General features: G+C 40.5%; 1 protein-coding gene and 1 long non-coding RNA gene across 5 annotated transcripts in view; both read left to right on the top strand.

Moving 5' to 3' along the window:
• LOC120950210 (methyl-CpG-binding domain protein 6) overlaps positions 1 to 17,394 on the top strand; it is a 24,731-nt gene continuing 7,337 nt past the window's right edge. The window contains exons 1-5 of one of the 3 annotated variants that reach the window (XM_040368114.2): positions 1 to 322; positions 2,062 to 2,850; positions 11,740 to 11,863; positions 11,944 to 14,535; positions 14,623 to 14,758. In XM_040368114.2, coding sequence (XP_040224048.2) covers positions 2,129 to 2,850; positions 11,740 to 11,863; positions 11,944 to 14,535; positions 14,623 to 14,758 — 3,574 coding nt within the window. In that variant the 5' untranslated portion in view covers positions 1 to 322; positions 2,062 to 2,128. The remainder of the gene's footprint in view (positions 323 to 2,061; positions 2,851 to 11,739; positions 11,864 to 11,943; positions 14,536 to 14,622; positions 14,759 to 17,394) is intronic. The other 2 variants (XM_040368094.2, XM_049608335.1) reach the window with 2 other exon arrangements.
• Positions 5,824 to 11,499, top strand: LOC125907272 (uncharacterized). Of its 2 annotated transcripts, none has more exons than XR_007452541.1 (3): positions 5,824 to 5,921; positions 10,113 to 10,269; positions 11,378 to 11,499. It is a non-coding gene; the product is annotated as an uncharacterized LOC125907272 (long non-coding RNA). The 2 variants fall into 2 exon arrangements; XR_007452540.1 differs by lacking the exon at positions 5,824 to 5,921 and adding an exon at positions 6,857 to 7,501.

Here is a 17,394-nt window from a genome sequence, read left to right on the forward strand (position 1 = left end):
AACAAAATCGGTAGTTCTAGGGTGCCCATCTGTGAATCGGTAGGCATATCAAAATTCGGTAGGAATACAGATAAGTCGATAGTTCTGGTCACCCTGCGTGCCCTAGCCAAGCGATCCCGTTTAACCGGGCCAACTCCATCATTCAGCAGCAGCAGCAGCAACAGCAGCAACAACAACAACAACAACAACAGCAGTAACACCAGCATCAGCCTGCCGCGAGTAGAGGCACCCAAAACACGGGTACGGTAAAAGCTACAATGTTTTCGCAACAAGCTCGTGCTCCTGTCTAACGTTTTTCTTCGCCAGTTGCGGGCAAGCCCAGGCAAGTGATTATGTGCAGAGCGTAGTGATTTGCAAAATATATAACAACAACAAACGCTCACCCCACGGGAAGGGGAACGCTTTCCCTCGCCATCGCTTTCCACTGGTGGTAGGTGGGGAGGGGAAGAGAGAGAGAGCGGGATAAGAGCCCAAGGATTGCGGATCTGGGTTGTGCAAACAGTGCACTCCAGAGTAGTGTAAATAAGCACGGCCGGAAGCGTGCAGCGCTGGTCACCAGCTCAGCGACCAAAACAGGTGGTGCCTGGCAAAAGGGGGGTTTTCCCCCCCGTGGCGCAATTCCGAGATGCAGCTGGAAGCTCCCCCCCCCCCCTAACGCCAGGCACCTCTCTTTGTGTGATGAAGGAAACAAAGCGCCACCAGCACCACCGCATACCAGAGCGCACGAATTACCTGCGGGGAGTGGTAGGGCTCTCGAGGCAACTAGGAGGAGGGAATAATATACCAGAAACTGGCGGCCAAACACACACACACACACACACACACACACACACACACACACACACACACAGCAAGAGTGATATTGGAAGATAAAAATACTATTCCGCGTTTGATTCAACCCATATCCCACCGTCCGATCTGTGAAAAAGTGGGGTGCGGATCGGAAAACTGAGCGCGGGGGCTGAAGTGAAGTGTAGTGTTTGTGTATGAAAAAAAAAGTTGTTCAATTGTGCTCTTTAAATCAGTGGAAACAACACCCACATGCACACATACACGCAAACATTTGGCAATGGTCCACCCACAAATCACAACAATCGCCCCGTGCGTGCGTGCGTGTGGTTTTGCTGTGTGTGTGTGTGCCTTTATCTCTGTCTCCCTCGCCCTCTCCTCTTTGGTTCTGTTGGTGGTGTTGCTTCACTGTGCAACATACCCAAAAACCACCAGAACATAGTCGGTGTGAAACGCATATGTTCCACCTCCTTTTAACGGGAGATTCCTCTCGTGTCCGATTATGTCATAGCTGCCAACATTCTAAGCATCCCCAACCACCCCCACCCACCTCCGTGCTAAAATTAAACCACACAAACCCAATCTTAGCCACACACCCACACATACAGGTGGTTCCAATAATGCATTTCCAAAACATACACTGGAAATAGTGAATTCCATTGTTGTCGTTCTTTCTTTAACGATAGAAGATTTTCCTATCAAAACAATCTCTTTGTTTTCCTCCCTGTGTGTAAGTGTGTGAGTGTTGTTGGGGTTTCTTGCCCTTTTTTGGCTCTCAAAAAAAAAAAAGAAAAAAAACGCTAAGGAACTTGTGTTCCAACGAAACATTCGGAAGTTGTGCAGATGAAACATGTGATTGTGCGTGTGTGTGTGTGTGTGTGTGTGTGTGTGTGTGTGCGCCCAATGCCCATTAGAAAGGAGGATAGAAAACCTTTCACCCTGCCACGCTTGTTGGGGAGGCGCGGAGCGAAACGGGAGTAGCTGCAATGTAGGACACGGTGATTTAAATTGTTGTTGTTTTTATGTTTTCCCCCCTCGCTTACTGCCAACGAGTCAACTCCCTCCGCCTCCCCCGCACCATCAACCGTATCAACAAGCTGCACATCGATTCAACCTGCCGCTACATTCAACCGGAACATTGCAATATGCGATCGACGATTAGCTTTTCGATGGCTCGGTGGCGTCCGATCCGTTTTGTGTCGTTATATGTTTCCTCCAGTTATGAAACTCTAATTGTATTCTTTTTTTTTTTAAATTATTATTCATTTGTAGATTCACCCATCGCCTACCCCCCGCCTCAGGTGGAGCAGGGTGGGGCAAGCGGAAAAGCGCGGCCCCGATGGCCGCAGCCCGGCCAGACAATGGCAGCAAGCAGAGCGACACCGCCCCGATCCAGCCGATGCAGCGGCTGAAGCCACCCCAACAACATCACCCAGCAGCAGCACCACCACCGTCGTCACCATCTGCGGCTGTGAATCGATATCCCACGATCTTGCTGAACGCGCGCAAACAGGCACCACGACCGGCCGTGCCGCACGTGGTACGTCGGCTGGCCCCGGCCGTACCACGCCGGGGCCAGCTGCCCAGCAATGCCAGCCCGGTGCTGATCACGGCCGACAGCTTGCGGCGCACGGTGTACGCTACACTGCCCTCGGTTTCGTACCACAGCGCCGGGCCCGGTAACGGGCTGACCACGAGCACGATCGTTAGCTTTGCGGGCAAGCAGCAGCAGCAGCAACAGCCGACAGCAGCAGCCACGAACGAGCTGGTCTCGGTGGTACGGCCAACATTGCCACCGCCGCCGGCCACCATCTACAAGCTGGTCAGTGCTTCGGCCGCGACCACCGGCCGGAAGCGGATGCCCCAGATAGCGCCGAAACCACCGCCCCTGCCGGCGGCCAGTCAAGCCGACCGAGCGCCGCCTGCCCCGAAGGGTGAGCAAAGGCCGCCGACGGTGGCAACGGTGCGGCAGCGGCGACCGGCCCCGAAAACGACACCACCGTACAATAACGCACCCGGCTGGCGGCGTATTCTGCGCAACAAGGTGATCGTTTACATTAGGTGAGTTGGGGCGGCGCGCTTGGACAAAAAGGAATGGATACTAGATTCTAAAAAATATTCAATAATCAAAATGCTTTTCATCAAAGTAGGCGTTGAAACAAAAAGAAATGGTTACTAGATCATGTCCTAAAACTTATTCTATAATCAAAATGCGTTTAATCAAAGTAGGCGTTGAAACAAAAAAAGTTTGGTTACTAGATCAGGTCCTCAAAATTATTCAATAATCAAAATGCTTTTAATCAAAGTAGGCATTGAAACAAAAAAAAAGTTTGGTTACTAGATCATGTCCTAAACATTATTCAATAATCAAAATGCTTTTAATCAAAGTAGGCGTTGAAACAAAAAAAGTTTGGTTACTAGATCATGTCCTAAACATTATTTAATAATCAAAATGCGTTTAATCAAAGTAGGCGTTGAAACAAAAAAAGTTTGGTTACTAGATCAGGTTCTAAAAATTATTCAATAATCAAAATGCTTTTAATCAAAGTAGGCATTGAAACATAAAAAGTTTGGTTACTAAATCGGGTCCTAAAAATTATTCAATAATCAAAATGCTTTTAATCAAAGTAGGCGTTGAAACAAAAAAAAGTTTGGTTACTAGATCAGGCCTTAAAAATTATTCAATAGTCAAAATACTTTTAATCAAAGCAGGCGTTGAAACAAAAAAAGTTTGGTGGCTAGATCATGTCCTAAACAATATTCAATAATCAAAATGATTTTAATCAAAGTAGGCGTTGAAACAAAAAAAGTTTGGTTACTAGATCAGGCCTTAAAAATTATTCAATAGTCAAAATACTTTTAATCAAAGTAGACATTGAAACAAAAAAAGTTTGGTTGCTAGATCATGTCCTAAACATTATTCGATAATCAAAATGATTTTAATCAAAGTAGGCGTTGAAACAAAAAGGAATGGTTACTAGATCATGTCCTAAAAATTATTCAATAGTCAAAATACTTTTAATCATAGTAGGCGGTGAAACAAAATGGAATGGTTACTAGATCATGTCCTAAAAATTATTCAATAATCAAAATGCGTTTAATCAAAGTAGGCGTTGAAACATAAAAAGTTTGGTTGCTAGATCATGTCCAAACCATTATTCGATAATCAAAATGATTTTAATCAAAGTAGGCGTTGAAACAAAAAAAGTTTGGTTACTAGAATAGGCCTTAAAAATTATTCAATAGTCAAAATACTTTTAATCATAGTAGGCGGTGAAACAAAATGGAATGGTTACTAGATCATGTCCTAAAAATTATTCAATAATCAAAATACTTTTATTCAAAGTAGGCATTGAAACAAAAAAAGTTTGGTTACTAGATCATGTCCTAAACAATATTCAATAATCAAAATGATTTTAATCAAAGTAGGCGTTGAAACAAAAAAAGTTTGGTTGCTAGATCAGGCCTTAAAAATTATTCAATAATCAAAATAATTTTAATCAAAGTAGACATTGAAACAAAAAAAGTTTGGTTGCTAGATCATGTCCTAAACATTATTCGATAATCAAAATGATTTTAATCAAAGTAGGCGTTGAAACAAAAAGGAATGGTTACTAGATCATGTCCTAAAAATTATTCAATAGTCAAAATACTTTTAATCATAGTAGGCGGTGAAACAAAATGGAATGGTTACTAGATCATGTCCTAAAAATTATTCAATAATCAAAATGCGTTTAATCAAAGTAGGCGTTGAAACATAAAAAGTTTGGTTGCTAGATCATGTCCAAACCATTATTCGATAATCAAAATGATTTTAATCAAAGTAGGCGTTGAAACAAAAAAAGTTTGGTTACTAGAATAGGCCTTAAAAATTATTCAATAGTCAAAATACTTTTAATCATAGTAGGCGGTGAAACAAAATGGAATGGTTACTAGATCATGTCCTAAAAATTATTCAATAATCAAAATACTTTTATTCAAAGTAGGCATTGAAACAAAAAAAGTTTGGTTACTAGATCATGTCCTAAACAATATTCAATAATCAAAATGATTTTAATCAAAGTAGGCGTTGAAACAAAAAAAGTTTGGTTGCTAGATCAGGCCTTAAAAATTATTCAATAATCAAAATAATTTTAATCAAAGTAGACATTGAAACAAAAAAAGTTTGGTTGCTAGATCATGTCCTAAACATTATTCGATAATCAAAATGATTTTAATCAAAGTAGGCGTTGAAACAAAAAGGAATGGTTACTAGATCAGTCCTTAAAAATTATTCAATAGTCAAAATACTTTTAATCAAAGTAGGCGTTGAAACAAAAAAAGTTTGGTTACTAGATCATGTCCTAAACATTATTCGATAATCAAAATGATTTTAATCAAAGTAGGCGTTGAAACAAACAAAGTTTGGTTACTAGATCAGGCCTTAAAAATTATTCAATAGTCAAAATGCTTTTAATCAAAGCAGGCGTTGAAACAAAAAGGAATGCTTACTAGATCAGGTCCTAAAAATTATTCAATAATCAAAATGCTTTTAATCAAAGCAGGCGTTGAAACAAAAAGGAATGGTTACTAGATCATGTCCAAAAAATTATTCAATAATCAAAATGCTTTTAATCAAAGTAGGCGTTGTAACAAAAAGGAATGGTTACTAGATCAGGTCCAAAAAATTATTCAATAATCAAAATGCTTTTAATCAAAGTAGGCGTTGAAACAAAAAGGAATGGTTACTAGATCATGTCCTAAAAATTATTCAATAATCAAAATGCTTTTAATCAAAGTAGGCGTTGAAACAAAAAGGAATGGTTACTAGATCAGGTCCAAAAAATTATTCAATAATCAAAATGCTTTTAATCAAAGTTAGCGTTGAAAGCAAAAAAGTCTGGTTACTAGATCATGTCCTAAAAATTATTCAATAATCAAAATGCTTTTAATCAAAGTAGGCGTTGAAACAAAAAGGAATGGTTACTAGATCAGGTCCAAAAAATTATTCAATAATCAAAATGCTTTTAATCATAGTAGGCGGTGAAACAAAAAGGAATGGTTACTAGATCAGGTCCTAAAAATTATTCAATAATCAAAATGCTTTTAATCAAAGCAGGCGTTGAAACAAAAAGGAATGGTTACTAGATCAGGTCCAAAAACTTATTCAATAATCAAAATGCTTTTAATCAAAGTAGGCGTTGAAACAAAAAGGAATGGTTACTAGATCAGGTCCTAAAAATTATTCAATAATCAAAATGCTTTTAATCAAAGCAGGCGTTGAAACAAAAAGGAATGGTTACTAGATCATGTCCTAAAAATTATTCAATAATCAAAATGCTTTTAATCAAAGCAGGCGTTGAAACAAAAAGGAATGGTTACTAGATCATGTCCAAAAAATTATTCAATAATCAAAATGCTTTTAATCAAAGTAGGCGTTGAAACAAAAAGGAATGGTTACTAGATCAGGTCCAAAAAATTATTCAATAATCAAAATGCTTTTAATCAAAGTAGGCGTTGTAACAAAAAGGAATGGTTACTAGATCATGTCCTAAAAATTATTCAATTATCAAAATGCTTTTAATCAAAGTAGGCGTTGAAACAAAAAGGAATGGTTACTAAATCAGGTCCTAAAAATTATTCAATAATCAAAATGCTTTTAATCAAAGCAGGCGTTGAAACAAAAAGGAATGCTTACTAGATCAGGTCCTAAAAATTATTCAATAATCAAAATGCTTTTAATCAAAGCAGGCGTTGAAACAAAAAGGAATGGTTACTAGATCATGTCCAAAAAATTATTCAATAATCAAAATGCTTTTAATCAAAGTAGGCGTTGTAACAAAAAGGAATGGTTACTAGATCAGGTCCAAAAAATTATTCAATAATCAAAATGCTTTTAATCAAAGTAGGCGTTGAAACAAAAAGGAATGGTTACTAGATCATGTCCTAAAAATTATTCAATAATCAAAATGCTTTTAATCAAAGTAGGCGTTGAAACAAAAAGGAATGGTTACTAGATCAGGTCCAAAAAATTATTCAATAATCAAAATGCTTTTAATCAAAGTTAGCGTTGAAAGCAAAAAAGTTTGGTTACTAGATCATGTCCTAAAAATTATTCAATAATCAAAATGCTTTTAATCAAAGTAGGCGTTGAAACAAAAAGGAATGGTTACTAGATCAGGTCCTAAAAATTATTCAATAATCAAAATGCTTTTAATCAAAGTAGGCGTTGAAACAAAAAGGAATGGTTACTAGATCAGGTCCTAAAAATTATTCAATAATCAAAATGCTTTTAATCAAAGTATGCGTTGAAACAAAAAAAGTTTGGTTACTAGATCAGGTCTTAAAATTATTCAATAATCAAAATGCTTTTAATCAAAGTAGGCGTTGTAACAAAAAGGAATGGTTACTAGATCAGGTCCTAAAAATTATTCAATAATCAAAATGCTTTTAATCAAAGTAGGCGTTGAAACAAAAAGGAATGGTTACTAGATCAGGTCCTAAAAATTATTCAATAATCAAAATGCTTTTAATCAAAGTAGGCGTTGAAACAAAAAGGAATGGTTACTAGATCAGGTCTTAAAATTATTCTATAATCAAAATGCTTTTAATCAAAGCAGGCGTTGAAACAAAAAGGAATGGTTACTAGATCAGGTCCTAAAAATTATTCAATAATCAAAATGCTTTTAATCAAAGCAGGCGTTGAAACAAAAAGGAATGGTTACTAGATCAGGTCCAAAAAATTATTCAATAATCAAAATGCTTTTAATCAAAGTAGGCATTGAAAAAAAAAAGTTTGGTTACTAGATCATGTCCTAAAAATTATTCAATTATCAAAATGCTTTTAATCAAAGTAGGCGTTGAAACAAAAAGGAATGGTTACTAGATCAGGTCCTAAAAATTATTCAATAATCAAAATGCTTTTAATCAAAGTAGGCGTTGAAACAAAAAGGAATGGTTACTAGATCATGTCCTAAAAATTATTCAATAATCAAAATGCTTTTAATCAAAGTAGGCGTTGAAACAAAAAGGAATGGTTACTAGATCAGGTCCAAAAAATTATTCAATAATCAAAATGCTTTTAATCAAAGTAGGCATTGAAAAAAAAAAGTTTGGTTACTAGATCATGTCCTAAAAATTATTCAATAATCAAAATGCTTTTAATCAAAGTAGGCGTTGAAACAAAAAGGAATGGTTACTAGATCATGTCCTAAAAATTATTCAATTATCAAAATGCTTTTAATCAAAGTAGGCGTTGAAACAAAAAGGAATGGTTACTAGATCAGGTCCTAAAAATTATTCAATAATCAAAATGCTTTTAATCAAAGTAGGCGTTGAAACAAAAAAAGTTTGGTTACTAGATCAGGTCTTAAAATTATTCAATAATCAAAATGCGTTTAATCAAAGCAGGCGTTGAAACAAAAAAAGTTTGGTTACTAGATCAGGTCCTAAAAATTATTCAATAATCAAAATGCTTTTAATCAAAGCAGGCGTTGAAACAAAAAGGAATGGTTACTAGATCATGTCCTAAAAATTATTCAATTATCAAAATGCTTTTAATCAAAATAGGCGTTGTAACAAAAAGGAATGGTTACTAGATCATGTCTTAAAAATTATTCAATAATCAAAATGCTTTTAATCAAAGTAGGCGTTGAAACAAAAAGGAATGGTTACTAGATCAGGTCCTAAAAATTATTCAATAATCAAAATGCTTTTAATCAAAGTAGGCGTTGAAACAAAAAGGAATGGTTACTAGATCAGGTCCTAAAAATTATTCAATAATCAAAATGCTTTTAATCAAAGTAGGCGTTGTAACAAAAAGGAATGGTTACTAGATCATGTCTTAAAAATTATTCAATAATCAAAATGCTTTTAATCAAAGTAGGCGTTGAAACAAAAAGGAATGGTTAGTAGATCAGGTCCAAAAAATTATTCAATAATCAAAATGCTTTTAATCAAAGTAGGCATTGAAAAAAAAAAGTTTGGTTACTAGATCATGTCCTAAAAATTATTCAATAATCAAAATGCTTTTAATCAAAGTAGGCGTTGAAACAAAAAGGAATGGTTACTAGATCAGGTCCTAAAAATTATTCAATAATCAAAATGCTTTTAATCAAAGCAGGCGTTGAAACAAAAAAAGTTTGGTTACTAGATCAGGTCCTAAAAATTATTCAATAATCAAAATGCTTTTAATCAAAGCAGGCGTTGAAACAAAAAGGAATGGTTACTAGATCATGTCCTAAAAATTATTCAATAATCAAAATGCTTTTAATCAAAGTAGGCGTTGAAACAAAAAGGAATGGTTACTAGATCAGGTCCTAAAAATTATTCAATAATCAAAATGCTTTTAATCAAAGCAGGCGTTGAAACAAAAAAAGTTTGGTTACTAGATCAGGTCCTAAAAATTATTCAATAATCAAAATGCTTTTAATCAAAGTAGGCGTTGTAACAAAAAGGAATGGTTACTAGATCATGTCTTAAAAATTATTCAATAATCAAAATGCTTTTAATCAAAGTAGGCGTTGAAACAAAAAGGAATGGTTACTAGATCAGGTCCTAAAAATTATTCAATAATCAAAATGCTTTTAATCAAAGTAGGCGTTGAAACAAAAAGGAATGGTTACTAGATCAGGTCCTAAAAAGTATTCAATTATCAAAATGCTTTTAATCAAAGTAGGCGTTGTAACAAAAAGGAATGGTTACTAGATCATGTCTTAAAAATTATTCAATAATCAAAATGCTTTTAATCAAAGTAGGCGTTGAAACAAAAAGGAATGGTTACTAGATCAGGTCCTAAAAATTATTCAATAATCAAAATGCTTTTAATCAAAGTAGGCGTTGAAACAAAAAGGAATGGTTACTAGATCAGGTCCAAAAAATTATTCAATAATCAAAATGCTTTTAATCAAAGTAGGCATTGAAAAAAAAAAGTTTGGTTACTAGATCATGTACTAAAAATTATTCAATAATCAAAATGCTTTTAATCAAAGTAGGCGTTGAAACAAAAAGGAATGGTTACTAGATCAGGTCCTAAAAATTATTCAATAATCAAAATGCTTTTAATCAAAGCAGGCGTTGAAACAAAAAGGAATGGTTACTAGATCATGTCCTAAAAATTATTCAATAATCAAAATGCTTTTAATCAAAGCAGGCGTTGAAACAAAAAGGAATGGTTACTAGATCATGTCCAAAAAATTATTCAATAATCAAAATGCTTTTAATCAAAGTAGGCGTTGAAACAAAAAGGAATGGTTACTAGATCATGTCCTAAAAATTATTCAATAATCAAAATGCTTTTAATCAAAGCAGGCGTTGAAACAAACAAAGTTTGGTTACTAGATCAGGTCTTAAAATTATTCAATAATCAAAATGCTTTTAATCAAAGCAGGCGTTGAAACAAAAAGGAATGGTTACTAGATCAGGTCCTAAAAATTATTCAATAATCAAAATGCTTTTAATCAAAGCAGGCGTTGAAACAAAAAGGAATGGTTACTAGATCAGGTCCAAAAAATTATTCAATAATCAAAATGCTTTTAATCAAAGTATGCATTGAAAAAAAAAAAGTTTGGTTACTAGATCATGTCCTAAAAATTATTCAATAATCAAAATGCTTTTAATCAAAGTAGGCGTTGAAACAAAAAGGAATGGTTACTAGATCAGGTCCTAAAAATTATTCAATAATCAAAATGCTTTTAATCAAAGTTAGCGTTGAAAGCAAAAAAGTTTGGTTACTAGATCATGTCCTAAAAATTATTCAATAATCAAAATGCTTTTAATCAAAGTAGGCGTTGAAACAAAAAGGAATGGTTACTAGATCAGGTCCAAAAAATTATTCAATAATCAAAATGCTTTTAATCAAAGTTAGCGTTGAAAGCAAAAAAGTTTGGTTACTAGATCATGTCCTAAAAATTATTCAATAATCAAAATGCTTTTAATCAAAGTAGGCGTTGAAACAAAAAGGAATGGTCACTAGATCAGGTCCTAAAAATTATTCAATAATCAAAATGCTTTTAATCAAAGTAGGCGTTGAAACAAAAAGGAATGGTTACTAGATCATGTCCTAAAAATTATTCAATAATCAAAATGCTTTTAATCAAAGCAGGCGTTGAAACAAAAAGGAATGGTTACTAGATCAGGTCCAAAAAATTATTCAATAATCAAAATGCTTTTAATCAAAGTAGGCATTGAAAAAAAAAGTTTGGTTACTAGATCATGTTCTAAAAATTATTCAATAATCAAAATGCTTTTAATCAAAGTAGGCGTTGTAACAAAAAGGAATGGTTACTAGATCATGTCCTAAAAATTATTCAATAATCAAAATGCTTTTAATCAAAGTAGGCGTTGAAACAAAAAAGTTTGGTTACTAGATCATGTCCTAAAAATTATTCAATAATCAAAATGCTTTTAATCAAAGTAGGCGTTGTAACAAAAAAAGTTTGGTTACTAGATCAGGTCTTAAAATTATTCAATAATCAAAATGCTTTTAATCAAAGTAGGCGTTGAAACAAAAAGGAATTGTCACTAGATCAGGTCTTAAAATTATTCAATAATCAAAATGCGTTTAATCAAAGTAGGCGTTGAAACAAAAAAAGTTTGGTTACTAGATCAGGTCTTAAAATTATTCAATAATCAAAATGCTTTTAATCAAAGCAGGCGTTGAAACAAAAAGGAATGGTTACTAGATCAGGTCCAAAAAATTATTCAATAATCAAAATGCTTTTAATCAAAGTAGGCGTTGAAACAAAACAAAAAAGCTTGGTTGGTAGATCATGTCCTAAAACTATTTAATATTCAAATTGCGCACTTTTGACAACTTTTCAGTTGGAAATGTCTAACTTAGCCAGAAAAGCAATTGAGATTTGATGAAACTCGTTGAGTTGTCTTTGAATAATAACACAGACAAACATTTCTCGTCCAAACTCATTTACTCGCTAAGAGGCAGCTACTAATCAGTTTCCATTTCATCCACAGCCCTTCCAACATAGTGCTTCACAACTACGAGCAGGTGAAGGAGTACCTGCTGTCTTCCGGTACTTGCAAGTGTGGTCTGCCGTGTCCCTTCAACCCGGAGCGGTTCTTTCAGTTTGACGCACAGGTTCGTGTTTTGCTCCAAAACCCTCTCCAGCACAAACGTTACTTGGGCGCTAACCATCACCCGATTGCGTTGTTTTGTAGATCCCGAACCAGACGATGGCGCCAAAAAACCGACAAGTATTATGTTCGCACCTGCAGCGGGCACCCGAGGGCCGTATGAAGCGGCTGCACGCGGAGTCCGACTGCAAGCCGGCTAGTAGCAGCATAGCCAGCATCAACAGCACTACCACCACCATCACCACAACCACCGCTGCTGCCGGCGCGGCCAGTGCCAATGCCGTGCTGCTAAAAACGCCTCCCTGGCGAAAGAACGTGCCGGTGGCCACCTCTTCGCCGCAAGCCGCTGCTACGCCGGTCTCCGAGACGGGCACGCCAAGGTTGGCCGATGGGACGGGGGGGCCGCCGTACACACCCACCCTGCCGGACGCACGGGATGCCAGCCCGGAGCAGAAGAAGAAGCCCACGTTCAAGGACGACCCGACCGGCTACCTGAACCAGCAGACCGCCATCCTGCACAGTTCGATTTCGTTTCTGCACTCGCCCGACCGGCGCTCCCCGGCGCTGGTGGGCGGCGGTGGCCTGAGCCCGAAACCAGCCAGCGACCTTCCGCCGACCAGCGGCCGACCCACCCCGCCGAAGGACGAACGGGCGGCGACGGCCCGTAGCCGACAGCGCACGATCCAAAGCGCCAAGCTGACCTCCCTCTCCGGGGTGGTGAAGTACGAGGCGAAGGCGTCGCCGCCGGTCGCTGCTGCCCCCGCCAAACTGCTGCCACCGGCCGGCAGCATGAAGGGTGTCGCGAAGCCGCCCCTCCCGATCGCCCGACTGGCCGGGGATCGTGCCGGCCGCATGGCTTACTACGTGAAGGCGAACCCCGCGGTCGACCCGTGCTCGTCGCCCAAAGTGGCCAAGCTGACGGTTGGGACGGGCGGTGAGCCAAACACGGTCGCTGCTAGCCTCACCACCACCACTACCACCACCACCATGACCCCGACGATAGCGCGCACGGTTACGACGCCGACCAGCGCCACCATGTACGTGCCGACGCGCCACACCACCACCCCGCACGTGATCAATGCGGGCGGCGCCCAGATCGTCGTGATCGATGGCCTGCAGCACAACGATGGGCGGGTGCGGCTCGGCGGCTTCCAAACGACGGCACCCGGCGGCCCGAGCCCCGCCCGCCCCGCACAGCTGGTGCCGACCGTGCCGGCGAAACCGGCCACCGTCGTCAATTACAACCTTGCCCGGCTGCCGAACGGAACGACGGCGGGTGCGGCCGCCCCGCTCCACCAGCCCACGGCCGCGCCCAGCTCCTCCGGGACGATGCTGCTGAACGGCACGAACATTATCCACCTGAGCAACGGGCTGTCGCCGGCGGCCACGTTTCACGGGGCGGGACTGCTCACCACCGGCAGCACGCCGAACGCAGCGGCCAGCGGGAAACCGAGCGCACTCGGCACGCTGCCGAACGGGACGCTCGGGCTGGCGCCGGGCTCGACGGTGGTGCTGAATCCCACCACCAGCATACGGTTCGCGGACAGTGCCAGCTTCACCGCGCCCGGTGGCTTCCCGACGGCGACGGTCGCGTCCAACGCGTACCACTACGGCCCGTGCCCACCCGGCGGCGGAGAGCCGACCGTCACACTGGACGGGCGGAAGGCGCTGAAGGGCCGGCCGCTGAAACCGCTGAACGGTACCGCGCTCGGGCCGGGCACACCGCCAGGCGCGCCGGCGCCGAGCGGCCTGACCGGTGGGCTGGTACTGCCGGCCACGCTCAGCACACAGGCGCCCCAGGCGCCGGCCACCTTCCAGCAGCAGCTGCAACCGGGCCCGTTCGTACAGATTGCCTCACCGTACGGTGGCATGCAGAACATTCAGCTGGCCCCGAGCCTGTCCGGCATTACCGTCGTGCCCGTATCGAAAGCCACCACGCTCGTGCAACAGCAGCAGCAGCAGCAGCAGCAGCAGCAGCAGCAACAGCAGCAACAGCAACAGCAGCAACAGCACCAAACGCCCTACAGCATGCTTGGCCAAACGCAAACCATTCTGCTGCCCGCCGGCATGGTAATGACGTCGGACGCGACCTCCGCCACGCTGCTCCAGATACAGAACATGGCACCTTGCGGTACCGGCGCGTCGCTGCTCGCCGGCCAGACCGGGCTCGTCCTGCGCCACCCGAAACCATCCCCCACCGGGTTCCTCTCGACCGTCGGCCCACAGTCCTACCTGATCGGTACGAGCGGCGGACCGGCAGTACGCACACCCACCGTCACCCAGCGGCAGCTGGCGACCGTTGGAAACGGCAACAGCAGCAGTAGCATCACCACCACCACCACCACCTCGCTTCCCAGCACCGCTCTCTTCACTGGTGGTGGTGGTGGTGGTGTGGGCAGCGGTGCTCTGCTACCAGTCAGCAGTCTCACCGTGCAGCAGCAACCACCGCAAGCTCCACTGGCCGGCAACCACAACACCGCCACCGTCAGCCCTGTCAAGCTGATCGAAGCGTCCTCCCACCCGGCGGTGCTCCTACACCCTGACGGCACACGGGCGGCGACACACCACGTCGGCCAGCCGGACGGTGACACGAAACCTGCGGCCGACGGTACCGCGACTCCAAAGGCTAGCAGGAGCGACAGCAAGCCACTGTACCATAGTAGCGAGACGAGTATGGTAAGGCAAAGGATCATTCCCTGGTGTGTTGGGGCAGACTAAAAGCTAATCCTTTTTTCTCTCTTTTTTTTTGCTTCACTTCCCTAGTCCGTTTCCGTTAAGGAGGTTGATGTGCCTGGGATGACGCTTACACTGAAAGGGCCGCTTCTGGCAACGACCGCGGTCGAGCAGCAGAAAAAGGTTTGGCCTGATACGTCCAAACAGCAGCAGCAACAGCATCAAGGTAGGAACTTCGTCCATCTGCTTATCGTTTGCCTGACTTTAAATTTCAGCATTGCAACATTGCTCTTTTGGTAACCGGCCTTCGGTGTGATCCGCCGTTTCTACAGCTCAATGTTTTTGGACATTTGTCTAAAATGGAAATTTGCTTTAGGGGAAGGCGGGGCAAAATGGGCACCTTGTATTAAAGCATTATTGCATTACTGCAAAGATACATTCCAATGCCCAAAAAGTATTCATTGGAGTGTTCTTTGAACGCCGTGTAAGTTTTATGACCTCTTAATAACAAATAACTAAGAAACATGCAAAATAACATTAACATTAGTAGCATTTGGAGTTATTGGTCGGTTCCCATAATTTTTTGGGCTCGTCTCACGATTCCATCCATCCATTAATCCATACAATAATAGCATTGTAACTGAACCAAAAAATTCTGGGAACCGACCAATAAATCGTTAAAACATACAAAAAAAATATGGACAGCAAACAAAAAATACAATTACAATTTGTCTGAAGAAAGCAAGGCGATTGACTGCGTATTTTTACTAATATAACAAAAAATACAAAAATGCTTCACGTGGGGCAAAATGGGCAGATGCTTTTGACATACGGCGCTTGGTGAGGCTATGGTGTTGTATTTGTCGCTTCAATAATGATAACAGGCACAGCTTCAAAACATTCGATTTTGTAGATTTAAACGTGATTGAAACTGTTTTAATTTTGATAACATTTGTAAACATGTCCACTCTCTCTTGAAATTTCCTTTGGATACCGTTCCATCGTAAGCATGTCATAGATACCTACCTTCATCCAACAGGCGAAAACGGACATTAGCTGCTACGCTAGTAAAAATCCCCATTTTCCCCGGGAAGATACAGCAATTATCCGCAGTACGCGATACTCGATATACGCGAATTCGCAGTACGCGATTGCTCTAAATTTGACAAATATTTATTTATTTGTGTTATTTGTTTTTTGCAAATATTTTATGCTCTTTTTGAATTTCCTTAATGTTCTTTTTGCATTTTGCACTAAATTTGTGCAAAAGATACCTGTTTTACAACAAAAAACTTTAATGCAAAACTCTGTGGCGATATTTTTCAACCCTCGAACTCGTAGTGTAAACTATTTTTCCATACAAATCCGCTATACGCGAAAACTCGAGATACGCTATTGCGCTCGGTCCCGTACGATAGCGTATATCGGATAATGACTGTACCGTGTTTAGCGGGTAAGAACACGTGTATTTTTCCCGAAATTTAAAATTCCCGATTTGGTACATCTCTGGTTGTGACCAACGACTGGCTGGTATATTTGCTTCTTGCAATACTAATATCATTCCTGGTTTCAATACTTGCCCATTTGGCCGGTGAACTTGACTCGGCATTAGTTTGAGATTCCCTCCAATAGTTTATTCCTTACAGCAGCTGTGTCAAACTCATTTCATCAGAGATCATTGTCAAACACAATGATCCACTGAGGTAGGGGAAGCCTATCAGCCTTCGGTGCATCTTTCTCGAGCAATTCAAGCTATCCATCGCTGTCTTCTCTATCCATTGCTGTCTGACACGAATCTTTGCTTTTTATCCATGTTTGAACAATAGTTTTCGACTACACTCATGGCCTAAGTGTTTGTAACGGTGGTTTATTGTGCATTTCTTACAACTGAAACGCTGTGTTGTTTGGATTAATTTTCAATTACGATACTTGTATCCGACAAAGATTCGGGACGTACGTGGACTGGTCCAATGTTAATAATATCCCGTCGAAGTTTAACTTTGACAGGCCTATCGAGGTGCAGGTTTGCCTATGTTTTCTACACTATTTTACACATTTTGACACATTTCAATGCACAAAAACGGAAAGAAGAAGAATTAAGATTTAAAATGGTGTGTGTCTGTTTGATCCATAACTCGTTTTATTCACTAAGTGATTAGCATTTCCAAATGGCTTGCAAAACCCTGTATTTTGACACTTTTTTCCTGGTAAAATGTGGAAAAATTCGCGAACAAAAATATGGTCTATCTTATTAAGCGAACCTTTTAAGAATCTGTGTGTTGCAGGCCTTGGACATCTCGATTCTTTTATTCCTTTATCTAAATCCTTTTATCGTAAATATAATTCTTTACACTTAGTTTTGATTTTTGGAGAAGTAAATTAGTGTTGTACAATGTGGGATATCAATAATTTCAGCTTTCAATGAGTCAAACATATTGGATATTACCTGTTTTTTGGTTAGTTATTTAATGCCGGTCTCATAGTACAGTCGTCAACTCGTACGACTTAACAAGATGCCCGTCAAGGGTTCCAAGCCCCAAATGGACCGTGCCGCCATACGTAGGACTGACTATCCAGCAATGGGGGGGTAATCCAAAAGTCACTGAAGGCCAACCCCACAAGTGGTAAAGGCAGGCAGGCCTTGACCGACAACGGTTGTGGAGCCAAAAGAAGAAGAAGAATAACTGATTTTTATGGTAGTATGACTACGACAAAATCAGAAGCAGCTTCAATCGGCATAAAACATGTAACATTCCAAGGTCGGTGTTGTGCAGAGCCGTTCGGAACAATCCAAAGCCGACTGAAGCCTCTACGCATCAGTCAGAGGCGTTGAGATCGTCAAAATCGGATTGAGCGGAGCCA

This window comes from Anopheles coluzzii, chromosome X (assembly GCF_943734685.1).
Source record: "Anopheles coluzzii chromosome X, AcolN3, whole genome shotgun sequence".
NCBI lineage: Eukaryota > Metazoa > Arthropoda > Insecta > Diptera > Culicidae > Anopheles > Anopheles coluzzii.